The sequence below is a fragment of the Sinocyclocheilus grahami genome, unplaced genomic scaffold (genome assembly GCF_001515645.1).
Source record: "Sinocyclocheilus grahami isolate Dianchi unplaced genomic scaffold, SAMN03320097.WGS_v1.1 scaffold1338.1, whole genome shotgun sequence".
Classification (NCBI taxonomy): domain Eukaryota; kingdom Metazoa; phylum Chordata; class Actinopteri; order Cypriniformes; family Cyprinidae; genus Sinocyclocheilus; species Sinocyclocheilus grahami.
Genome location: NW_015506517.1, coordinates 12,767 through 39,360, shown reverse-complemented (window position 1 = coordinate 39,360; position 26,594 = coordinate 12,767). Strand labels below are relative to the sequence as shown.

Below are 26,594 nucleotides of genomic sequence, written 5' to 3'. Positions count from 1 at the left end.
AATGTCTGTTTCATTCATACTGTATACTAGAGGGCGCCCCTGCGCAGAAAGTCCACTCACGACTCCAGGAAATACCACACACGTGTTTCCCAGAGTTGCCAAGTCCGCGTATTATACGCGACTTTGGGCTTCTTTTTTTGTAAAGTTGCGTGAAAAAATCTCGGGGTGCGGGTTGCGGTTTTTTGGGCTTATTTTAAAAATATATGGTTGCTTGTTAGGAAAACCTGACAAGCAACTTCGTTTCTTTTCATTTATGTTCACTGTATTCTCCAATGCATTGACTGACACTCTGTCTGCTCACAGTTAATAGCCAATCAGTGCAAAAATATAAGTGCTGTAGCATAATTTGTCAAATATTCCACCCCCTCCGGCACGCGCCTTCTTTTTGAACGTGATTTTTCGATATAAGTGCTGTAGCGTAATTTGTCAAATATTCCACCCCCTCCGGCACGCGCCTTCTTTTTGAACGTGATTTTTCGTCAATGAGGGATTGAAGAAAAATCACGTTCAAAAAGGCGGCGCGTGATGCTGTAATCCAAGCAATGATAGTAGTAGACGTAGAGGAATGGGATGACTTTTTTCCTTTATAAGGTAGCCTAATTTAGCCTATTAATTATCACGGGCTGTAAAAAAAACAAAAAACAAGTAGGCCTATACTAATACTAAGAGTAGATTTGGTTTGAATAGCCAATGTTTTAGTAGACTATAAATATGTGGCTATGTTACAGCTCCCCTTTGAAGCTCTTGTGTTTTTCTCCTTTTCCATCAGTCCAATCCTATTCTGCTCACAGGTGATTGGAGATGAGTTTTGTTCCTGCTTTGTTGCAGTTTGCTGATTTTTGTATAATAACATGTTTTTGCTTTTCAGATAAAAGTGTAGTTTCAGTTTAATATGTTGCGGGCTCATTTATTGGTAATAAATAATTGATAAATAATATTGATGATAATAAATTATCAAAAAATATTGGGCTGGTTTTTGAAGCTGCGGTTGCTTATTTGTCTTGGGAGAGTTGGCAACAGTGGTGTTTCCTCATCTCAGCGCACGACTCACGGACACACAAACAGAGCCAGTTTGGAGAGAAATAAAAAAACACGGAAACCTGTTCAACCTGACTGGTTGAACTCCTCATCTTTTTCTGTTGCTTGTTTACTGCGCGTGGACAGGTCACCGGGGTTTTTGCGTAGTTTAGGAGTGACAAATCATAACAGCGTACTTTAAGGTCAAAATGCGTACCAGTTTGTGTTTCTAGGATGACTGTCATCGTTATCTTATTCAGTCTTTCTCATATCTCTGTCAGGATGACAAAATGACAAACCACAACTCATGTTCATCTTAATTATGTGTGATTAGAATTTCCTTTTTCAACAAAAACTTCTTTGCTGTATTGTTTCACGTGGGATAGCCATATAAAAAAGACTTTAGTGAATGAATCAAACCATGGAGAATAAAGAGAGCTGTGATTGATGATGCTAGCTTTACACAAGTCGTCAGACGTCCAAAACATGCTCTATTCATGGGTCTCTGCTGGGAGGCCTGGCTCAGGCCCCCTAATCTTATTGTAAGTCACTACAGGCTGACACTGAGGCCAAGCAGAGGAGTGAGAAAGTAGGGATGAAGAGAGAATGAGATGAGACATGATGGATAGAGGCCTGCCCCAGAGATGCAGATGGAGAAACCTTCCCACTGTCTCGTCTCTGTTTCTTTATCACTCCAACAAAGAATGGCAACAGAAGCCAGCAACGACAACATCCTTCGACTTTTTACAGTTCTTTAGCTTTGGAACGCACAGTCTGATACGCAGCCTTTGTGCACATGTCGGATCTGTCAGAGCTGGAAAAAGTGATATGACTTTAATAGGAATGTTAAAAAACAAGTAATAAAATAAACATGGAGACGATATGAAGCCTTTAAATATTTGAAAAGCCTGAAACCAATAAAATACAGCTGCAAAATAATGCAGTTCCTGTCTGTTTTGTTTCTGTTACCAAGTTACAAAGCACAAGTTAGTTACTGCACCCTGGCTTTATATAAACTGTACAGTCTTTCAAAAACTACTGACAGTATTTGTGCAGTGTAAAAGATATCAGACTACTAAAGGTCTCCTGATGCCAGGAATATAGCTGAGGCCACAAGCACAAGCATCACAGCTGTGTGAGATGCTGCATCCTTCAAAAGGAAATAAAAATATATGGATATACAGTATTCCAATTTAAAAATAATAGTCATAGTTATTTTTGTTTGATTTGATTAATAAATACTTCTGTTCAGCATGGATGCATTAAATTGATCGCAGTAAAGGTTTTTAAATGGTTACAATAAATAAATAAATACAATAACAAGTGGTTTTACACATTCTATTTATCAAAGAATCCTGAAAAAAATGTATCACAGCTTCCACAACAATATTAAGCAGCACAACTGTTTTAAACATTATAAGATAATGATATTAATAAAATGCTTCTCAAGCATCAAATCAGCATATTAAAATGACTTCTAAAGGATCATGTCACACTGAAGTCTGAAGTAATGGCTACTGAAAATTTTAAATAAATAAATCAATAAAATACCATTTTTAATTGAATGTATGTAATATATTATTTTACATACATACATACATTTTGTTCGAATAAATACAGCCTTGGTAAGCTTTTAAAAAACAGTCACAACCCCAAATTTGGAGTGGTAGGGTATTCTTCAGAAATTCATCTTTTGAGTTCCATGAAAAAACCTCAAACAGGTGTGAAATAACATGACATGATGAGTTAATGATGACAGAATTTTCATTTTCGGTGAACTATTCCCCTTAAAAACAACAACGTGTGCATTTGAGCAAAGTAGTAATTTTAATTTTCTTTCCAAATGCTGATTCAATGCCATCCATTTCATATTTAGATATACAACAATTACATATTAAACAAATCAATGGGATGCTCTAGATTTACTCTGCTCTTGGACCTCCAGCTCAGTTTTTATCTGTATGACTGTTTTATGACTTCTGGCATTCTCTCTATCCGCAGTAGATCTGCCATGTACAGAGCCTGTCTGCTTCCTCTATGGACCTCACCACAGACAGAGTCTATTTGCTCTAGAGTATGACTATCTACCAGCGCAAAGACTGGTCATTATACGTGAAATACACAGGAAAAACCTCATAACCTCAGCTTGTAAATCACATTGCATTCAGTTCCTCAACACAAACAACATTCATGATAGTTTCACCCTGAAGGACTCATCGTAGTCTTTGCAGTCGATCACCACAACTTGATGGTTTTGGAGAGTTTCCAAACTTGTCTCAACAGAAGTGCTGTTTCTTTCCTATACAAGTCACTTTAGTAAAAATACTGGCAAAATATAGTCCGTTCAGATGTAAAACTGAGATGAGGGTGATTAACTGAATGAGAAAAAGTCAGTGAGTGTGAGGACCATCTGAGAAATATTTAGCACATGACTGCATTTTCTTCAGATGGGTTTATTTCTAAAATATGAGGAGAGGTTAAGGTGGGTAACAAACCAAGCAGCAGTAATTCTTCTGAAGGCCTTATAGAAGGACACACTGAGATCCCTATAAAGAAAAATGTTTAAACAGCAAATAACAGAAACTTTTGGCATGCCATCATGACCCTTGTATTGCCTAGTAACATGAGGCACCTTATACTGACCCAGCAAACTTCAACTTCATTTGCCCTCTAAGAAAAAAGGCTCTTTTGCAGTGCACAGTCATCACAAATAACCACACTAATTCACCCGCAAATGACACGCGCTGATGTCATAGTTCCAGGCCAAATATCTGAGAACCATCCACACCAATAAACTCAAACGATGTTGACTTTCAACACAAAAAAGTAACACTTTGTTGATATAGGACTTTTTTGTAACACACAGAGGAATAATTGCTGCCATGTTGTATTTGGAAGCTAAATTGAGTCTGTTTTCTTGGGTTTTTGCAGTTAGACTGTATAGTGTTAAACACATATAGAGTTCATTCCATAAAGCATTTTTCATGTGAATGTAAGGGGTGATTGGCTCATCTGCAAATAAGACCAATAATCTCCAAAAAGACCACTAGTGCAAATGCTTCTGTTTATTATTTTTCCCTCATATAATAGCTACCATACACCGCGGCCTTGAGTGAGCAGAGGCTGGAGGCCTAGAGTGAGCGGAGGCTGGAGGCCTAGAGTGAGCGGAGGCCTAGAGTATGCGGAGGCCGGCTTGAGTGAGCGGAGGTGGGTGGGCTTGAGAACAGCGCAGCCGGCGGATTCGACGAAGGATCCACAGCGCGAAGTTGATGTATTCCCTCAGCGACCAGCACGGATCAGTTCTAGGTATGATGAAGCAGATTATCATCGTCTTTTGGAAGGCCAACCAAAGTAGTTTCGCTTTCACAACGAAACACAGCACTTTCACGACATGGCGGCGGCGGCAACAACAATACTACAGCAAGAATAAAAGTTACGCCGCCTTTCTTTGCGTGAACATTTGGGTGGCGTTACGCAAATCTTCCCACATCGTGACGTAGACATGTGGGGGCGTGTTAGAACGAGCCGTTTTAGGTAGGTCGTGGTTGACTCTGAAATTTATAAAGAATATCTCTTTGGATTTGAGACTTTAGTCTTTGCAACTTTACAGATCTTCTTTATGCACCAAGAGCTTGTAACACTCCAAAGAGAAAGGAAAAATTGAAATCGCATCATATGACCCCTTTAAATACATTCACTTTGTCCTTAAAATAGCTCAGTACCAGTCAAATGAACAGGGCACGTAAACTCCCTTTTGACTTTCCGGCTCTGGTTAAATGGTCAGCACCAGGATATCAGGATGTCTGAGCCAGGCCAGTTTTGCCAGTATGTTGACAGTACTCAAGAGTCAGCAGGAAGCATCAGAGTCATGTTAACTACTGACCACCCTTCACAGCCCTGGCCTTAAAAGGAAATCAGTGCTTCCTCTCACTTCCTACATCAAATGTTTAATCTATTTACAGTAAAACACTGTTAGAGAACTGGAGTGTTTTTGGGAGGGAAAAAATTAATTCAAAGAAAAAAAGAACATGTGAGAGGACAAGAAGGTTATACGGCAACAGGAAGAAGCTTTTTTTCTTGCCCTTTTTGTAAAAGCGATCCATTTTCTGCTGTCTCGTTTAGGGCATTAAACTATCTTATTACTTTGTTACACTGTCGATCATGTCATATAATACAAGACTGTAATGGAGCGGCTAAAACATGACGTCGGAAAAGTGATGCCTTATTCTGGATATATAGTCATTTTCAGATGATCACTCAAATAATGCACACCAAAAACCACTATCGTCTTTCTATAGAAAATGGAGCTGTGGGTTTTTATAGGCGCTACCTCATGTAGTTAAAAGAGAAACAATGAATACGTTTCACAAGTCCAGATCTGAGGAAACTGGAGCTATAAGCACAAATCAACCCGATGCAATTCAATTCTCAGATGAAGTCCTTGGTTTGTTCCTCTACCGCTAGACAGCACCATTAGTAATCAGCTGACCTTCTGAATTCCTTACTGTGGTATCTGAGGTCTTGACTGCAATTTAAGTGTGTGTGTGAGACAGTAAGAGCCAAAACATGTCATCAGTAGCGTATGTATTAAAAGGAAAAAAACTAAAGAAGAGGCATAAAGACACATGCGGGTCACTTGTCTACTTATACTAGTGGTCAATAACTCAATATCATTATTAAAATATTAATAACATGGCTAATATGGTACATTTATTCACTATATCTGATGATTCATAAGATTGTCTTTGCTTTCCAACAAATAACGCATTTCAAAACATTTAATTGCCAATTTTACAGGCTTTTCAATGATTCAATGTGCTTTACTATGCATAATTTTGTAAAAGTAGTCAGAAACATGTCAAATAAAATTGTAGCACGCATACATAAAATGATTACAGTAGCAATCACAACAGTAGCTCATGGATCATGTCAGATCTCATCTTTAATCGTATTGGTTGTCGCTCTGAAGGTTGCTTTCATTTGCATAAACGGAGACTGGAGCTATTCTAGATTAATCTTCATATAATCTAAAATGGTGTTTTCCTATTTTTTTTATACAAATATTATGATCCCCTTCAAGGACCACCTTCCTGAACTATAAAAGCAACTATATATTTTGCATATAAAATACATAAAATGTTTTATAAAGAAAACATTTCTCCTGGGGTATCTGGTACCATAATGTCAACAGCAGGTCCTCCAGTTCCCGTACATTGCAGAGTGGTGGTGATGTAGCGCAAACTCGCTTTTCTAAGTCCAAGAACCACAAATGTTCAAGAAATTCAGAACATTCGAGAAATTCATTAGAAATTCACCATCATGGTCCTCAAACCACTCCTTGGCATGGCGCATTACATGAAGTGACGTGTGGCGACAAGTATGGTGACCCATACTCGGAATTTGTGCTCTGCATTTAACCCATCCAAGTGCACACACACAGTAGTGAACACACCTGGAGCAGTGGGCAGCCATATTGCTGCGGCACCTGGGAAGCAGTTGGGGGTTCTGTGCCTTGCTTAAGGGTCTCACCTCAGTTGTAGTATTGAGGGTGGAAGAGAGCGCTGGTTATTCACTCCACCCCCGACAATTCCTGAGACTCGAACCCGCAACCTTCGGGTTACAAGTCCGACTCGCTAACCATTAGGCCACGATTGGCCATTTTGGTAATGGCCATCACCGGCAGGACGAACACAGTTGCCATGCATGGATGCACTTGGTCCGCAACGATGTTCAGATACTTGACAGCTGTCAGGGATTGTGCTATTGGTATAATGGGGCTTAAGTGTCCCAAGAAAACAACACAGCATAACCGGCCTGTGTCCACCCAACAGTGCATCCAGTTGCCCAAACTCCTGATGTACCAGGAATCTTAATTTGTAAGACCAGGCCACTTTCTTCCAATCATCCATGGTCCAATCTTGATGATCTTGGACCCTGATGTATGCAGGCACATACTCAGAAAGCTGTGATGAAATGTGTGCTGTAGTCAAAAAATAATAATACTTTGAATGAACCCTAAGTTATATTGAGTTAGTTCTATTTTGACATCTCACAAATGAAACAGATCAGTCCTGTGTTTTTATGTAGACCATGGAACCACCTGTTGAATGAAATTGTCTTGAGGAACAAACGTCCTACAGAAGGATATAAAAATACTAGAAGAGTCTCATATTTGCCAAGGAACACTGTGATGTGCATTGTGACCAAACGGAAAATGCATGGCAGAATCCAAACATTACTAAGATCAGGCCATCTACCAGATTGACTAATCAAGGCCAGAAGGTCAATTGCCAGAGAAATGATCAGAGGCCTGCTACAATGCTGACAAAACTGAATTATTTGGATGAAATGGGGGAAACTATGTAGACATCAACAATTCTTTCAACACTTCACTTTTTCTGCCTCTCTTCATGAGAATGGCTACAAGAACGCCAATTTTGAAAAAGGCCAACATTACATCATGGCTCAAGTTTGCTAGAAGCCATGTGATGAAACTTTTAAGCCACTCCAAACCTTCTGGAAGAATTTTGTGGTTTGATTAGTCCAGGGTCGAGTTGATTCACCTAAAGCAAAGGAGACTGTTTGGCACAAACCAAATATGGCCCAAGACCAAGGCATCACCATCTCTTCCATCAAGTATGGTAGTGGCAGCATCATGCTCTGGGGTTGCTTTTTTAGCAGGAGCAACTGGAAACCTTGCTGGCACCAAGACCAACATGGATAGAGCCAAGTACAGGTAAATACTTAGAGAGAAGCTGTTTGAGTCAGTCAGAGATCTGCATTTTGAGTAAAGATTCATTTTCCAGTGCAACAATAATCAAGCGCACACAGCTAAACTATAAAGGGATGGCTTGGAAAAAAGAAGTTAGCAGTGCTGGAATGGCCCAGTCAGAGCCCATACTTCAATCCAAACTAGCATGATCAGGAAAATACATTGTGCAAATGCTAATTTGGTAGGAGTTTAAAATTCCAATACTTAAAGATCATAGAATTACTGAAACGTACTTTGTTCTTAAATATAGAACAACCATGAAGTACCCAAGACTAAATAAAAACATCAAACTTTAAACATTTCACTAGAGCTGTGAATTATGAAATTGAACGATTTAAAATACACAGTTTTCGGTGATTAATCAACCCTAAATGTAGATTAGAGCATAAAGAAGTATATTTTAAATGTATAAATATTGAAATATGTGTTTAAATTGCATCTTTTAATGAAGTACAATATCACCATTGTCAATACTTATAAAATGCCAATTCAGCTAATTTTAGCTACATTTTTAATAAGAATCCACACAATCTGGAATTTCACATGAGGGCAAAAGATTTCCCCACTCGCATTGATTTCGCATTGAGATCAGTTGGTCATGCAAATTTGAGTTGCTTGGTTTGAAAGTGACTTCTGTGTGAGCTGTGCTTCATTCATCATTACACTATTGATAATCTACAATGGACCTTTATTGCCCGCAAAAATTTTGCTGAAATGTAGCTAATGTGACTGCGCCTTAGCACTAGCATAGACTCAGGAAGTGGAAAAAACAAATACTGCATTTATTGTGACTGGAATACACTACATGACTTTTGCCCCGATTTTCCCCCAATTTACAGTCTGGAGAAGTCGATGCTAGTAGCCGAAAATCAGAGCCAGTCTGCAGATTTGAGTCGACAGATTTCATAAAAACAAATCACATAGTGTATGATGCCCAGTTTTTCCTTTGTGACTGTTTACAAAGACAGTAAGTGTATAATGTCTAGCATTTAAAAATATGTTCCAATTCGTGCAAAAGTCGTGTAGTATATTCCAGCTTTTAATCAGATGAATTCATTAAAGATGTTAATCATAAATGTGTTTGAACTTATGAATTTACTGAATGGTGAAAAAACATTTTAATACGTTAATATGGATTCATAATTTGGAGAAAAAAGTAACAACATGAATGCTTTCTGTAAACACTGTTCAGGTGCTGTATAAACTATTTAAAGTGCATCAGGAGCACAAAGTTACAGCACTTTGGAAGGAACCCCTTCTGCTGAGTCACTGTCTGTGACTTGAGATAGAAGACTCTATACTCAAGACCTTCTGTGACAGGTCTTCATGGGGCTGGTTTCCAGAAGAAAGCAGAATTTTAATGGGCATGTGGGAGAGGCGTTTTATCTGCAAGTAAAATACTCTTGCAGATGAAATCCAGGAGAGGTTTGTTGGACTGTAGAGCAGAACAGAACCATAACTCTATCAGCTCTTAAATGTGAGCCTACAAAACAGAGACTACTCAATCACTGCTCTCAAAACTCCTGTTCTAGAAAGCACTGATGCTGCACTCTTAAGAAAAAGAAGGGAGAAAAATTGAGATTCCGTTCAAATAATTTGTTCTCACTCCTATGTTTAGTTGGGGTAAGCAAGAAGCAGACTAAATCAATCACGCTGATCCCTGAATAGACTGAGATGAGACGGTAAAAAGCAGCCAAGTGCCTCAAATTCCCAGCATTAGTCTCCACCAGAAGGTCACCACGATGAAGAACCTGAGATTTGTTTAGGCTCTGTAAAACTGTATTATATAACTAATCTCTGGACGCACATATAAAACAGTTCCTTTTTTCTCAAGTCAAATTAATTGATCATCTCTATTTAATAAAAGTACCAAATGTGACCTTTGAAACATTTGGAAACATACGACTCTTTTCAAGTTCAGGAAAGAGTAGTGACACTGGAAGTGGTCCATAGTAATTACGCTGCCCCCTGAAAAAGTATTGTGGGTAACCTTCACTGTGCCAACAAAAGCAACAGGGAGGAGGGTGAACTTGCATCAAAAAATACAAATACAAAAAATACTTTCTTCCTCTGCATCCTGCTGTCTTCCCCTACAATACTGTTCAAAAGTTTTGGTCAGTAAGAAATTTGTTTTAATAAATTAATACTTTTATTCAGAAAGAATGCATTAATCTGATTAAATGTGACAGTTGAGACATTGATAAAAAAAATCTGTTGTTCTTCTGAACTTCCTATTCATCAAAGAATAATATTAATCAGCACTGCTGCAACTGTTTTCAACTGATACTATAGGAAATATTTCTTCAGCACCAAATCAGCACATTAAAATGCTTTCTGACGGATCATGTGACACTGAAGACTGGAGTAATGGTGGAGTAAAGTAATGGCTGATTCAGCTTTGCCTTAACAGGAATAGATTACATTTTAAAATATATTAAAATACAAAATAGTTAAGTTGTAATAATATTTCACAGCATTACATTTTTTATTGTATTTTTGATCAAAGAACTGCAGCCTGGGTGAGCAAAAACATTAAAAAATTTAAAAAAATTATCTGCCTATCAGCTTTTAGCATCACAAAGTAATGTTTTAACATCTTTTAAACATCACAGAGTGCAGAATGACTATTATCTGACAGAGAGGAAATGCAAACCTTGGAATTGACCCTTCGCCAGAGTTTAACTGACAGGCGATCTAACCAATCATAACACAAAGTCTGCCATTTTTTCCGACAAACAAGCCAGACAGGAGAGTAGATTAATATCGGTGAACTTGAACTTGAAAAATGGTGTGTATTGACGTCTTTGCATGGTTGAAACAAGATACCTTCTGATGTTTATTCATGTTTATTTTGTGCTATAACTAGTAAAGAGGAAGAGATGATCGGTTTACGGGCAAATGCTCACATTTGATGGTGTCTGGCACTTTGGAGAGGTGTTCTCTTCACGGATGAATCCCGGTTTTCACTGTACAGGGCAGATGGCAGACAGCGTGCATGTCAACTCTATGCGAAGAAGATGTGCTGCACTGCGTGAGGCAAATGGACCAGTATGCTGGTCACACCAGATACTGACTGGTTTTCGGACCCCCCAATACATGAAAACTGCACATTTTAGAGTGGCCTTTTATTGTGGCCAGCCTAAGGCTCACCTGTGCAATAATCATGCTGTCTAATCAGCATCTTGATATGCCACACCTGTGAGGTGGATGGATTATCTCGGCAAAAGAGAAGTGCTCACTAACACAGATTTAGACAGATTTGTGAACAATATTTGAGAGAAATAGGCCTTTTGTGTACATAGAAAAAGTCTTAGATCTTTGAGTTCAGCTTATGAAAAATGGGGGCAAAAACAAAAGTGTTGCGTTTATAATTTTGTTCAGTGTACATTCATATAAACTCCTACTCCAATTGTTTGGCATCTCAAACGATTTGAATCGTCACATATTTGAATCAATTTTCGACCGGCTCGCGGTTAATCGTTACATCCCTTTGATGCATGGCGTGAGAGTGCCATGGCTTGTCGAAAGTAGCAACAGTAACAAAAGGGGGAGGATCTTTGTGAAGGCTCAATTAACACTACATAAGTGAATGCAATAAGAAAAATAATTCCCGCTCAGGATTATCTGGCTGTATAAATTGCTGTAACCCTGACAAGTCATCTTTAGCAAATTTTTGTGTTGCTGATCATTTTGAGAAAATATTGTATTTCAGCAAAAAGATCTTGGTGGATTGAATGTCTCGATTCAAAAATGTATAATTATATATCTCTATCCGTTTTCCCCACTCTTGCATGTCTCACTTTACCAGCTTGGCTAGACAGATTGAAGAACAGTGTGGGAAAAGTCAAAAGCAGCTGCAGCCTTCAGATGAGACTCCTGCTCTGAACTCAGTCTCCTCCATGTGACTTTGACTACATCATGCACTATGCAACTCCTCCATGTTCTCACATTCCAACTCAGATAGATTCACCACAATGTTGTGATGTCTCTGTGCAAAGGACACAGGTCTCATGTTTAGAAAATATGTCTGACACATTGCAGCAGGAAGGAGTTAAAAAAAACGTGACCAGGTGACAGCGGGTTTCCAAGCTGCCTGTTCCAAATTTTCCACTTTAACCCCAGCCTCAGCTCATTTTACAGCCAATGACATCATATGTAGTGTAGCGAGAGCGGTGTGACAAAGTAAAACCAAGCTGACCGCAAATTAGAAGTTATTCACAGAAAAACATCTGAATGTTCAGCCAGAGCTGTCACATACAGGCTACTGCGCTTTTTACTTACCGTTCTGTTCACCTAGCTCATTGCCGATCTCCTGACCCATCTGTTTTTGTCTACTTATGACTGCAGCCAGAGCATCCAGGCCAGCATCCTGAGCTAAAGAGAAAGACGCATGAGAATAGAGACATATTTAGACAGAATTGTACAAAAGAAAGAAAAAATAAATCCAAATATTATGGTTTAACATGCGCATATTTTATGTTCCTGTGGTTTACATCTTGCAAATCGTGAGGCGTTGAAGGACAAGCTAAATGCTCATCTCATGCGGGTAAGAAAAACAATAGAAAAGTACATAAATTCCATCTAAATGAGCCTCAGAGAGAGAGAAAAGCATTAGCAGCAGGGTGTTGGCATCTCTGACATTTAAATGACATATAGCGTGATCTGATGTCACGTTTGACAGAGGCAGCTGCCACGGTGAGCCACAAGGTACTTTAGCTGCAACCTTGAAGCTAAAAGTATAACTAGGGTAGACAAAACGGCTCCTGCTTTTTCTCAAAACTCCTACTAGTTACTATTCTCAAATGAGGAGCAGATCTCATAATGGGGGTGTAAATTCAAAAAAGGGCTTCTTAAAAATGTCTCATCCCATCAGGAGATAGATGATCATCTTGTCACATCAGTTATAAGACTGAAAGAATTGCAAAGTAATCTCATATGCAATATACCTTCGATAATCTGCTGCTGTTGGTGTTTGATTTCTCCAAAGCCGAGTCCTCTGGTTTCCTCAGACTCATTAACCAGCCACGGGTTCACGGCATGCCCCGACCCATGTCCACCTGTCATCAGACTTGACCTGGAGATGATAATTGGCACAAAAAATAGACATTGTATGATGTTAATTTATTACACAGACAAAACATGAAATAAATGTACCTACAAATGCACCATATTGTGTACTTAATAACTTTTATGAGACAATGCACTGCATTCCCACGATTTCACTAACAAAGGTTGTTACGGAGAAGAAGAAAAAAGGTATAATATAAAACTATTGATTTATAGCCTTTGGTTATAAGTATAAAAATTAAGTGTTAAATACACGCCTCCTTTCAAAAATTTGGGGTCAGTAAGATGTTTTAATGTTTTTGAAAGAGCACAGAACACAGGCTGAATTTGTTCAATCCAAAACACAGTTAAAACAGCAACTTTGTAAATTTGATTACAATTAAAAAATTATTGTTTTCAATTTTAATATATTTTATAAGTAAAATGTAATTTATTCGTGTAAGGGCAAAGCTGAATACTCAGCAGCCATTAATTTAGGCTTCAGTGTTACGTGATCCTTCAGAAATCACCCTATTATGCTGATTTGCATAAACTGGTCACACTTTATTTTAAGGTCCAGTTCTCATTATTAACTAACAATTAGCTATGACTTTTGCTTCAATAAACTCCTAATTACTGCTTATTTATAGTTAGTAAGGTAGTTGTTAAGTTTAGGTATTGGGTAGGATTAAGGATATAGAATATGGACATGTAGAATATGTGCTTTATAAGTACTTATAAAAAGCCAATTTCAATAATAGGCATGCTAATAAGCAACTAGTTAATAGTGAGAATTGGTCTCTAAAATAAAGTGTTACCGAAACATTTCTTATTAAGCAGAACAAATATTTTCAAATTTGACTATTTTTGTGGAAACCTTGATACGTTTTTTTTTCAGGATTTTTTGATGAATCAGAAAGTCCAAAAGCGCAGCATTTGTTTAAAATATTTTATATCAATGCAAAACTCCGTTTTTTTTAACTTGTGATCAATTTAATACAACGTATAAAAGTATTATTTTCTTGGAAAACTAAATCAATCTTACTGATTCCAAACTTTTGAACAGTAGTGTACAACAAAATACATAAGAAATTTTAGAGTCTTGGAAGCCTAACATCATTCTGTGCTTAATAGGAATGGGCTTGTTTGTCCTAAATTGTTTTACCTGGAATTAGCCTACTACATTCAATTTCAACAGAAGCATAGACCACAGATGAATAACCTTGGAGCTCATGGCAGGTCCATCTTGAAAGGTTTTACGAAAAAAATAAAAAATTACGGAAACCAAGTTATTTTGTAGAAGAAGTAAAATCACTAAGTCATGACCTCTTTTAGCTTATTGTTTTAATAAAACTCAAAAACGTATGTACATGCGTTTATGCATTCAGCAGTCATCACTGTACTACACAAAGTCAACTTTCTCATTACATACACACACAGTAACTAGATTACATACACAGTGTAATATTATAGTTATTCCACATGCACTGTCAATCAACAGCTACGTGCACACATCAAATGGACACACATCATCTACTTTACAAACGTAAATAAACTTCGAAGCATGTCCGTGAGTTGTTCAAGAGCCACAGGCTCTTTCTACCAAACTCACATCTGTAGCACTCATGTGCCTTCAGAATAAATAACCTTTCTATTTTTTACTTCTAAAATAGCAAACAACATCCCCTACTTTGGACTTTGTAAGATCAGAGAACCTCGGTTTATTTGTTCATATGGGTTCCACTTTGTTGGGCCCGGAGGGTGAGTTTTCATGCCCTACGTTACAAGGACACAAAGCATATGAACCGCCTCTGGCTTTTATACAAGCTTTCAAAGCGCCATGCCAAACTGAAAAGTGGCCTGTTATCCTGTGGAGACACTGCGTTGTGCTTTTGCACTTTACTTTGATTAATGTATGAAACCTGTTCCCCGAGGCTCCTGGACAGCTCGCAGAGAGAAGAAGTTTAAAGGCTCTTCTGGAAAAGCTATCAGCTCTCAGCATCGCGCAGAGAGTTATGAGCCGGTCACTATCGCTCGCACGGGTGTCCCGCTTCCTGTGGGTTCAGAGCCTATCGAAAGTAGTATCAATAACCAAAGTTGAAAATGTCCATCACAAATCCATCCATGGCTCTGATTACAAATCATATCATTTTTTTTTTTTCAATTTCATGTCTGGATGGTACAACTGTCCTGATATCATAATGAAGACAAAAGTTTAATTACACAAATTAAATACTAAAAAAGAAACCATATTAACTAGTTTGGGACAATATTTCAGCATTTAAAGACACTTCACTACTTAATTAATATTTGAAAAAAATAACAGTTATCGAAGTCCAAGTCATGTGGTGCAACCAACATGTAAAAAAATAAATAAATAAATTCCAATAGGAAATTGAGGACCGCTGCAGACCCTCACAACTCTTTAAATTTTAAATAATTTGACATTTTTTAAACAACACAACAATGTTAGTTAAGTTTGTAAATTGCCATATGATGCAACAAAAATATTTATGAATTAATAAGTAATAATAATTGTATAAAACACATTTTACATAAAAAATATATATACTTAAAAGCTCATAACACTTTACAACAAATAATGACCGAGGAAGATGTGTAAAGCTAAATGTATTCTAAGTGTAAGGAAAAAGAGTAGATTTTTAAGAAGAGTATAGTAATTAAATTGAAACTTTTATTGAAAATGCCATATGTCCAACGTGAATACAAATGTGCTTTAAACTATATTTTTAAAGAGATTTTTGCTTTATCGTGGGCACTCATATATGTCAATGACCTATATCAAGAATTTATAACCATTTTTTATACTGAGGATGTTTTCTTTCAGGAATATTCAATTGTTCACGCAGGTTAAGATGAAACTGCATGTCAAAAAAAGGTATTTGAGTAAAACTCAATTGACTTCCTCTCACTATAAGTGCTAGTTTTTGACAATGGCTCTTCTCTTCCAGTTAGTTCAGCATCAACGGAGCTTCATTTGGGTTCAGAGAGGTTGCTAACCTCTGAAGAGTCTTCAGCTGGACCTGTTCCTCTCATTCTCATCCTTCCTCACACCGAGGAAGTTTACTTCTCACATGCTTGGTGAGCTAGACCTCTTTCTTCTCAATCTCTCCATTGCTCCAGCTTTCTAAACTACAAAAGTACCAAGGCAGTCACAAAGTGCCTTTGAAGCGTCGTCTCTATCCAAGTCCAAGCTGATATTAATCCTCTGGCCAGCGAGACAAATGGTCAGTGGCGGATCCTAATCTTTCTGACATGTTTGGCAACTCGTAGCTTGCGCCAACCCCTCTCCACTTCCTCCACTCCATCTCAGCGGCGTGAGGATTAATGCTTATCCAATTAACCTCCCGCAGAGCCCGCAGACTTAATCAGACGAGGCATCACACTGGAGCGAGACCTGGAGACAGACCTCGTCTCTTAGAGGCCCTATTTAACGAATTACAACTTTGTGCATTACGATCAAATATAAAAGAGAGGAAACTGGGTGAGGAGGGTAAGGGCATCAGGTCCGGAACTCTGAATCTTCAAATGAGCGGCATGTCATTTTGTGCTTGATTAAAGGTTAATCTTCCACAAAGGTATTGTTTCACGAATGCCATAAGCCTAGTCTTATCCCAATGGAAAAAAGTGAAATGCTATTTCAGCTTATTGAAGCAAATCTAACACCCCCACTGGCAGACAAAGACCACACAGTGAGATGAATCCAGGCCCTAAAAATCCTGCCAGGCTAACACCCTCATAAAAAATTCTTTAGTATTTAAAAAACTTGATCAAATGACTGTAATTTATTAGTGCTCTTTAGCTAAATGTGTGCACAGCGTAATAGTGCGACGTGAACGGGGCCTCCCATGTTAAGGAATTAGAGGATTAAGTCCACAAAGACGGGTAGAAAAAGAAGGGATCAGGCCTATAAATGGTTTCTCAAAGTTTCCTAATTTTATCAATTAAAGATAAAACCACCCACTGAATCATAAAGGCCCAATCTATCAAACTGGATTAGGTTTGCTGTAAAAGAAGCCTCTGTATTAGGCTGTATCGGTGTTATTTCAGTATTGATTTATATAAAATTACAGTATTTATTAATATTTTAAATAACAATGAATAATAATCATGAACACATTTTTAGATTTTCAGTCAAAAATACCAAGGCAGTCACACAGTGCCTTTGAAGCGTGGTCTCTATCCAAGTCCAAGCTGATATCAATCCTCTGGCCAGCGAGACAAGTGGTCAGCAGCGGATCCTAATCTTTCTGACATGTTTGGCAACTCGTAGCTTGCGCCAACCCCTCTCCACTTCCTCCACTCCATCTCAGCGGCGTGAGGATTAATGCTTATCCAATTAACCTCCCGCAGAGCCCGCAGACTTAATCAGACGAGGCATCACACTGGAGCGAGACCTGGAGACAGACCTCGTCTCTTAGAGGCCCTATTTAACGAATTACAACTTTGTGCATTACGATCAAATATAAAAGAGAGGAAACTGGGTGAGGAGGGTAAGGGCATCAGGTCCGGAACTCTGAATCTTCAAATGAGCGGCATGTCATTTTGTGCTTGATTAAAGGTTAATCTTCCACAAAGGTATTGTTTCACGAATGCCATAAGCCTGGTCTTAGCCCTATGGAAAAAAAGCGAAATGCTATTTCAGCTTATTGAAGCAAATCTAACACCCCCACTGGCAGACAAAGACCACACAGTGAGATGAATCCAGGCCCTAAAAATCCTGCCAGGCTAACACCCTCATAAAAAATTCTTTAGTATTTAAAAAACTTGATCAAATGACTGTAATTTATTAGTGCTCTTTAGCTAAATGTGTGCACAGCGTAATAGTGCGACGTGAACGGGGCCTCCCATGTTAAGGAATTAGAGGATTAAGTCCACAAAGACGGGTAGAAAAAGAAGGGATCAGGCCTATAAATGATTTCTCAAAGTTTCCTAATTTTATCAATTAAAGATAGTAACTAAATACATCTTCTCAGCCTTTACCACCCACTGAATCATAAAGGCCCAATCTATCAAACTGGATTAGGTTTGCTGTAAAAGAAGCCTCTGTATTAGGCTGTATCGGTGTTATTTCAGTATTGATTTATATAAAATTACAGTATTTATTAATATTTTAAATAACAATGAATAATAATCATGAACACATTTTTAGATTTTCAGTTTTCATTTTAAAGGCATACAGTAGTTCATCCAAAATTGTAAAAGTTTTAGTTGATGTTTACAATAACAACATTGGCCTGTATTAAACAAGGTGATGAGAAATGAAGAGTAATCCAGACAGATGGAGCATTAAGCTCCTAATGATTACAAAAACTAAACAAAAAAGTGATTTTTATATTAGCAGGTTGTTTTGCCTTCCTATCCTATAACCTTGATCGAGAAGGTCAAATCAGAATAATGACCATCTCATTTCTCTAAGGAAGTTCGGCTCCTGAGCTGTCGTTTCGATTAAGAGTCATAAGCACACAGAAGATTGGCGGTGACACATTAAGTCTCTGATTGGTGTATTTTGGAGAGAGGATGTGAGCGCAGTGGAGAGTAGGGAAGTGTAAACAGTCTGGATGGTGGAAGTTCAACACTCAGCTCTGATCAGCAGAGCAGTAAAGCTGAACTGGAGCCCTCAGAGAGTGTGCACAGACTTCCGTTTTAGCACAGGTCGCACCATTTCTGGCCATTTCTCAACACTGGCACACTCCTGCAGGGCAAAGAAGGAAACATGGCAAGCAAAGGCCTCTATGGTCTGGTAGACTAACTAGGCACAGAGTTCATGGTTTCTCTACTGTTGTTCTGCAAAAACGTCAAATTAAGGTGAATATCAAACTATGCAGGCCTCAACAATAAGGATGGCCTGCTGGACCGGAGCCAGTTGACTCAGTCACTTGGAACAGTCACTTCCTCTTTCAAGCTACTGCTGTGTTGACGCTGAAAATTTTCCATTCATTGATCTTGTACATCCATTGTGCCTTGCAATCATAAACATTTGGTTTTCAGTGATGCATTCTACATTGTTGTCGCAAATCCTGCTGATTTGTCACCAAAATATTATTATTTTAAGAAATGAATACTTTTATTCAGCAAGGATGCATTAGGTTGTTCAAACGTGAGAGTAAAGTACTGTTTTCAACATTGATAATAATTAGAATGCATTCTGAAGGATCATGGGACACTGAAGACTGGAGTAATGGATGCCGGAAATTCATCTTTGCCATCAGAGGAATAATTAAAATGTATTAAAACAAAACCGTTTTCAAAATTGCAATATTATTGCTCAATACTGTTTTTACTGTACTTTTATCTAATCAATAAAGCCATGGTGAGCACTTTCAAAAGAGACTTTCAAAAACTACAACCAAAAAGATCATATCAACCCTAAAATTTTAAATGGTAATTTACAAACCAATCATTAATGTGTTGCATTAGTGTGTGTGTTATTTATTAATTTTTTTTGGTAAAGAAGAAAAAAGACAGAAAGAAAGCTTAACATTTAAAGAAAATTTTAATATTTCTACCAAAAAATGAAAATTGAGCATTCTGCGCGGTAAGGCCAGTGAAAACATCAACAGGGCAAAATCTGAACTACTACTCACTTGCCTTAAACAAATAAATAAATACAGTGGGTATAGAAAAGAATAGGAATAATTAAAATGTATTAAAACAAAACCGTTTTCAAAATTGCAATATTATTGCTCAATACTGTTTTTACTGTACTTTTATCTAATCAATAAAGCCATGGTGAGCACTTTCAAAAGAGACTTTCAAAAACTACAACCAAAAAGATCATATCAACCCTAAAATTTTAAATGGTAATTTACAAACCAATCATTAATGTGTTGCATTAGTGTGTGTGTTATTTATTAATTTTTTTTGGTAAAGAAGAAAAAAGACAGAAAGAAAGCTTAACATTTAAAGAAAAATTTAATATTTCTACCAAAAAAATGAAAATTGAGCATTCTGCGCGGTCAGTGAAAACATCAACAGGGCAAAATCTGAACTACTACTCACTTGCCTTAAACAAATAAATAAATACAGTGGGTATAGAAAAGAATCCCCCCCCATTTAAAATAATAATCACATTTTGTTGCTTTGCAGCCTGAAATGAAGACAGACACAGTTTTTGTTTTATCCAGCTGTATTTACTCAGTGCAACTAATAGCATCCAAGTGAAAGATATAACACCATGTCAGGAAAAAAATTTATAATTAATAAATAAAGAGAATCACTGAGTTGGAAAAAGGATCACCCCCTCTTAAAAATTACTTGTAAACTCAATCAGGTGTAGCTAAACACCTTCTCAATGGCACACAAAGCCATTTGATTTCTACTGTGATCAGCTGTGGTCATTTTGATCAGCTCAGCATGAAAAGAGCTTACGTGCAGCCTTTCAGTCACTGGTAGTGCAACTGAAGCAAACAACCAACTATGGGTGGCAAGGCACTGTCAAAAGATCTCCGGGATAAAGTGGTGGACAGGCACAAGTCAGGAGATGGATACAAAAACATTTCAAAAACTTTATCAATGCCCTAAGCACAGTGATGTCTATTATTAAGAAGTGGAAGGTATTTGGTACAACACAGACTCTCCCTGGATCAGGACGTCACTCCAAACTGGATGAAAGAGCCAGGAGGAAACTAGTAAGAGAGGCTACCAAGAGGCCTACAGCAACTCTGAAGCAATTGCAGGAATTTATGACAAAGAGTGGTCATTGTGTGCATGTGACAACAATCTCACAAATTCTCCACAAATGTGGCTTGTATGGGAGGGTTGCAAGAAAAAAGCCACTCCTCAAGAAAGGCCACATGCAGTCACGACAGCTTTGCCAAAATGCACCTTAAAGATTCTGAGACAGATGAGACTAATATTGAATTATTTGGCCTCAACACCAAACTATATGTCTGGCGGAAATCCAAAACAGCTCACCATCAAAAAAAAACAACATCATTCCTCCAGTAAAGCATGGAGGTGGTAAGATCCTATTATGGGGGTGTTTCTCTGCTGCAGGGACTGGAGCACTTGTCAGGATAGAAGGAAAAATGGATGGGGCAAAATACCTTCAAATTCTTAAGGAAAATCTGCTGCTCTGCCAGAAAGATGTCAATGGGAAGAAGGTTTACCTTCCAACACGACAATGACCCTGAGCACACAACAGGACTGACCATACAGTGGTTGAAAGAGGAAAAAGTTGAATGTCCTTGCATGGCCTAGTCAGAGTCCAGACTAAAATCCCACTGAAAATCTGTGGAATGACTTGAAGACTGCAGTCTATAAACACTCACCATCAAATTTAACTGAACTTGAGCAGTTCTGCAAAGAAGAGTGGGTTAATATTGCAAAGTCTAGATGTGCAAAGTTAGTAGAGACATATTCCAACAGACTAAAGGCTGAAATTAAAGCAAAAGGTGGTTCAACAAAACACTGACACAAGGGGGTGATCCGTTTTCCAACTCAGTGATTCCGTTTTTTTTGTTTTTTCCTGACATGTTGGTGTTATATCTTTCACTTGCATGTTATTAGTTGCATGTTATTAGTAAATACATCTGGATAAAACAAAAACTGTGTCCGTCTTCATTTCAGGCTGTAAAGCAACAAAATGTGATTATTTTAAAGGGGGGTGATTATTTTCTATACCCACTGTAAATAAATAAATTAAGAAAGAAATAGTTAGTCAGTCCATGGTATGATAATCACTTAAAAGAATCAACTTTTTTACACTTCTAAAAAATGACTTATATTTTCAAAAGGTTGATGCTAATAATGTTGATATAATGCCAATATAAAATCAATACAACAAATGATATATTATACAAAATTGCTAAAAAAATTAATTAACACCTAATACAATATGAACTCAATTTCTGTGCAATTAAATAAATAAATGTTGCAAATATAATATATAATGAACCCTGTAGTATATCTGTCTATGACTTATTTTTATCCATTGCACGTCAACTGTCAAAATGATCAATGGAACAGAATGGATGTACCTTGCTGGCTCAGCTTCTGAGACGTCTCCGTTGAAAGAGGCGTTCAGTCTCGTTTCTCTGGTAGCGAGATCATCAACAAGGTTCTGTCTTCTGTCTGCTTCAGCTTGCATTCTAACATCAATCATTAAGGCTTTAAAATGACACATTTATGACTGCATAATCATGCTCATCTCACAGAACAGAATGCTGAATCATCATAAACATCCATCCAAATAGTCATTTTCACTTTTATTTTTTGCAGCTGTTTAGGGCCAGTACTTCCACATTCAACACCAAACACACTTCTTCAGACCATACGGTTATTGATTTGTTAATATACACTGCCCCCTACCGGTGCTCACAGGAAATTACCCTTTTTTTCTCTTTATTAAAGGGGTCATATGATGCTTTTTCAAGTTTTCCTTTCTCTTTGGAGTGTTACAAGCTCTTGGTGCATTAAGAAGATCTGTAAAGTTGCAAAGACTAAAGTCTCAAATCCAAAGAGATATTCTTTATAAAAATTAAGAGTCAGCCACGCCTACCTAAAATGGCTCGTTCTAACAAGCCCCCACATATCTACATCACTATGTGGAAATATTAGCATAATGCCGCCCAAATGTGCATGCAAAGAAAGGCGGCGTGGTTTCAGGAACAGCAGTAGTGTTGATGCAGCCATGTCAGGGAGACGCTGTGTGTTTCAGTGCGAAAGCAAAAGCACTTTATTTGGCCTTCCGGAAGTAGATGCAATTAGGAATCATTGGTTAAGATTTATTTACAAAACAGCACAACCCAGATGTTCGAATTTGTGCAACACATTTTATGGACGACAGTTTTGTGAACCTAGAAGAGTACAAGGCTGGCTGTGCACAAAAGCTATTTCTAAAAAAAAAATAAAAAAGGGTCAATCCCGACTTTGCTATGACAATCTGGCGCTTCTGAATCAGCAACTGTAAGTATGTTTTGTTATTAGTTTAAGTATTTGCTATTGACTGTTCAAATGCGGAGTTTTGCGCAGGGCAGAGTAACACGCGTTGTGTGTGTGTGTGTGTGAGGGGAACAGGGTCACATCACAGGAGAGTGAACTGTCTGTCAGAAATCATAGCACGTCAGTTGTCTTAACCGCGGCTTTTGTACTGCATCATTACTGTGTCTGTCACGTGACTCTTTCGGGCTTGAACTGATGGTAAAACTAACGACATTATGAACCGTCTTGATATTTACTTTGAAAGCTTAAGCTCATGATTATGGTAAGGGGCGTTACATTTCTGACGCGTGCTTGTGGTGTTCGGCCAATCACATTGCACTGGGTCAGCTGGCCAATCAGAGCAGACTGCGCTTGTCAAAGGAGGGGGCTTTGTTGAAAACGACGTGTTTGAGAGAGGCGGGGCATAGAGGACCTACAATCATGTACAGTATTTGAAAAATAATGTGTTTTTTGAACATCAAAGCATGTCAACATATTCTGTTACACCAAATACACAAAATAATGATCTTTAAAATAGCATCATATGACCCCTTTAAAGGAAGTTCACCCTAAGATTCAGTGTTTGTTTAATCACCCTAATATCATTTAAACCTGTGCGCTAATAGTTATTTTGTGGAACATGAAAGGAAAATTTGGCAGGTTTTCTGCCAGTTCTGCCATCACTATGAGCTCCTAAAAATATATATATTCATAAGCTTTTTGTCTGGATCATAATGCCAGTAAGTTGAACTTAAAAAACAGTCTGATTCATGAACCATATCAACTGGTTTATTGAAGAGAACAGCCTCAAAAGAACAATAATCAGCAAATAATAAATAAAGTTTGGTCTTTTCCTCTATTATATGACTTCATAACACTAATCGCATGACTAGAATGCATTACTTTTATATTGCTTTTTTGTCTTTTCTAGAGGTTGAAATGTGTTGCTTTGAACGGTCTAAAAAAAGCTTGAAATGTCTCATTTTGTGTTCCACAAAGAAACTAACAGCAAGTGGGTTTTTGGACGAACTATAATTTAGAGAATTTTTAGCCTCAACACTGTTGCAAAAATGTAAGACATTAATTTGATGTAAAATATATAACAGTCTCTAAATATGAGAATAATGTTGATATACCACACTCTTCTTCTGGAGTCAGATATAACAACACACTTATCTCTCAAAATCTTTGGATTCCACTCTCTTTTTGTGAAGAATGAAATTATTTTTTTTCTGGAAAGGATACATATGCCGTTGAGCAGAAGCTCGAATCAATGTCTCCCTGAGCTGTGCTATATTCTGTTTGAGCTTCTGTAATGATGCTCTCAGGGTCATGTTGAGCTACAAGCACAGACAAACAACAAGAGCATAAAGATCACTGACACAGACGGCTTTATTGTACTATATACATGAATAAAAAGTTCAAAAGAACAGCATTTATTCAAAATAGAAATCTTTTGTAACAATACATACTACTGTTCAAAACTTTGTGGTCAGTAATTTTTTTTTCGTCTTTTTATTTTTGAAAGAAATGAATGCTTTATTCAGCAAGGATGTGTTAAATTGATTTTAAAAAGTGATAAAGACTTATATTGTTAGAACAGATTTCTATTTTAAAGAAACGCTGTTCTTTTTTACTTTATTCATCAAATAGTCTTGAAAAAAGTATCACAGGTTCCAAAAAAATATATATATATATTAAGCAGCACAACTGTTTCCAACATTGATAATAAATCAGCATATTAGAATGATTTCTGAAGGATCATGTGACACTGAAAACTGGAGTAATGATGCTGATGAAAATTCAGCTTTCCATCACAGAAATACATTACATTTTAAAGTATATTAAAATAAAAAAAACTGTATTTTTAATGGTAATAATATTTCACAATATTACTGTTATTTCAGCATTTTTGGTCAAATAAATGCAGCCATGATGAACAGAAGAGACTTCTGTAAAACACATTAAAAATCATACTGTTCCCAAACTTTTGAACAGCAGTGAGTGTATATAGTGTATACACACACACACACACACACACACACACACACACACACACACACACACACTGTCTTTACCTTGGCTGTATTTCCTCCAGTCCTCTGCTGTCTGTTTCTTTCATGGATGTTTTCTGCAATTTCTTGAGACAGCCGACAAGCTGCATCATAATTCTGTAACCTAAATAATATAAAACAAAACAAAAATGGCTGCTTGATAAAACAGTTTTCCACCTGCTACACCTTCCACCAGTGTTCCAGTCATTTAAATCACAAGATTGTCATCAACACAATCATGTGACAGATCTCAGCAAACCGGCCTGGCAACATTTATACCAGCTGTTCGCCAAGTTAAAAAACATATATATGTACATAAACACAAAATCATCTATTAAAGTATAGGGTGTGACGAGCAACAAAGAAAAGTAACACAGAGATCAATTCAGTCTGAACTGATCTGATCCACTAAACTACACAGCTAATTAACTGTAGACCTCACATGTCTATAAACAATAACATTATAAAATGCATACCACAAATCCTGTGACATATTGCGGCACTTTTGTCTCAGTTATAAATAGCGTTTCTGGAGAAACTCAGATCAAAATCACCAGCAACATATAAACGGCACCGTGCTACTGCCTGTTTGGCCGTGACGTCAGACGGCGGCCTCTGTTTCTTCTTCTTCTTCTTCTGGTGTTTTATTGCGGTTTGGCAAACCAGCGGGAAAAGGTGCATTGCCGCCACCTACTGATCTGGAGTGTGGCGTGTGCATACATTTGGAAGAAAGAAATACAGAAAAAACAAACAACCAAAAAAAAAAACCTAGATTATATCTATTGTTCCTGTGTTTTTCAGGTATTTAAACCATTTTTCTTGCACTCTTGATTGCCTCGACCCATTTCCTAACAATACTTTTAAAGAAATGTGATCAACTCATAGCCATCCTAATTCTTGAGTTAAAGGTCCCATATTGTCAAAACTGAAATATCCTGGCTTTTTTCATGATAACTGAGGTCTAGGTGCTATGTAACTACCATATAAGTTTCAAAACAGTCAGTCCACAGTAAAATGCACACAGCCTGCTTAAAGTAGCTGTGATTTTAGCTGTAAAAATATATTGAGATGGTTTTTGGTACTTATACCGCAAATATATATTCTTAAGGACATCAAAACCTAAAATAAAACTCCAGAAAGGTGTACAATATGGGACCTTTAATTGAAATCTCTCCTTTTATATATGCAGAACACTCAAAAAGAATATGTTTCACTGTTTCTTATTCTCCACATTTGTCACACTTTCCCGATTCATGCTTACCTATTTTATAAAGACTATAGTTTAATGCTGTATGTCCAATTCTTAGTCTTGATAAGATTACATCTTTCTTCCTATTTCCATATGTTTTCCTCTCATTTCCAACACACTCCTGAATCTGGAAAAGATGTCTTCCTTTAGACCCACTATTCTATAACTTTTTCCATTTCTTACTTCAAATGATATCACTCTCTTGAATTCAGCTTTACTTAAAGCTAACTTAATTTCTATTTGTGGATGATTTAATGCTTTCTTTGCTAGCAAGTCTACTTCCTCATTTCCATCCACACACCCACATGTGCAGGCACCCAGAGGAATTGTACCTCTATCCTTAACTGCCTTATTCTAAACAAACTTTGTAAAACTTCAAATGCTAAGTCTTGCCGAGCTTAAGATTTACCACTTAGTAGGCTAGTGAGCGCAGCCATTGAGTCAGTACATATCACAGTTCTTTCTGGTTGAACTTCTTCGATCCACTGTCACTGTAAAAAGTTATTATTGA

At 37.4% G+C, this 26,594-nt stretch overlaps 1 protein-coding gene across 2 annotated transcripts in view; it reads right to left on the bottom strand.

The window, feature by feature from the left end:
* Window positions 1–25,439, bottom strand: part of LOC107569362 (syntaxin-8-like) — a 66,674-nt gene extending 41,235 nt beyond the window's left edge. For both annotated transcript variants that reach the window (XM_016255445.1, XM_016255446.1), the window contains exons 1-6: window positions 25,311–25,439; window positions 24,859–24,958; window positions 24,026–24,120; window positions 21,838–21,948; window positions 12,736–12,863; window positions 12,071–12,163 (exon numbers count right to left, since the gene is read on the bottom strand). In XM_016255445.1, coding sequence (XP_016110931.1) covers window positions 12,071–12,163; window positions 12,736–12,863; window positions 21,838–21,948; window positions 24,026–24,120; window positions 24,859–24,958; window positions 25,311–25,327 — 544 coding nt within the window. In that variant the 5' untranslated portion in view covers window positions 25,328–25,439. The remainder of the gene's footprint in view (window positions 1–12,070; window positions 12,164–12,735; window positions 12,864–21,837; window positions 21,949–24,025; window positions 24,121–24,858; window positions 24,959–25,310) is intronic.
* Between the last annotated feature and the right edge of the window lie 1,155 nt (window positions 25,440–26,594).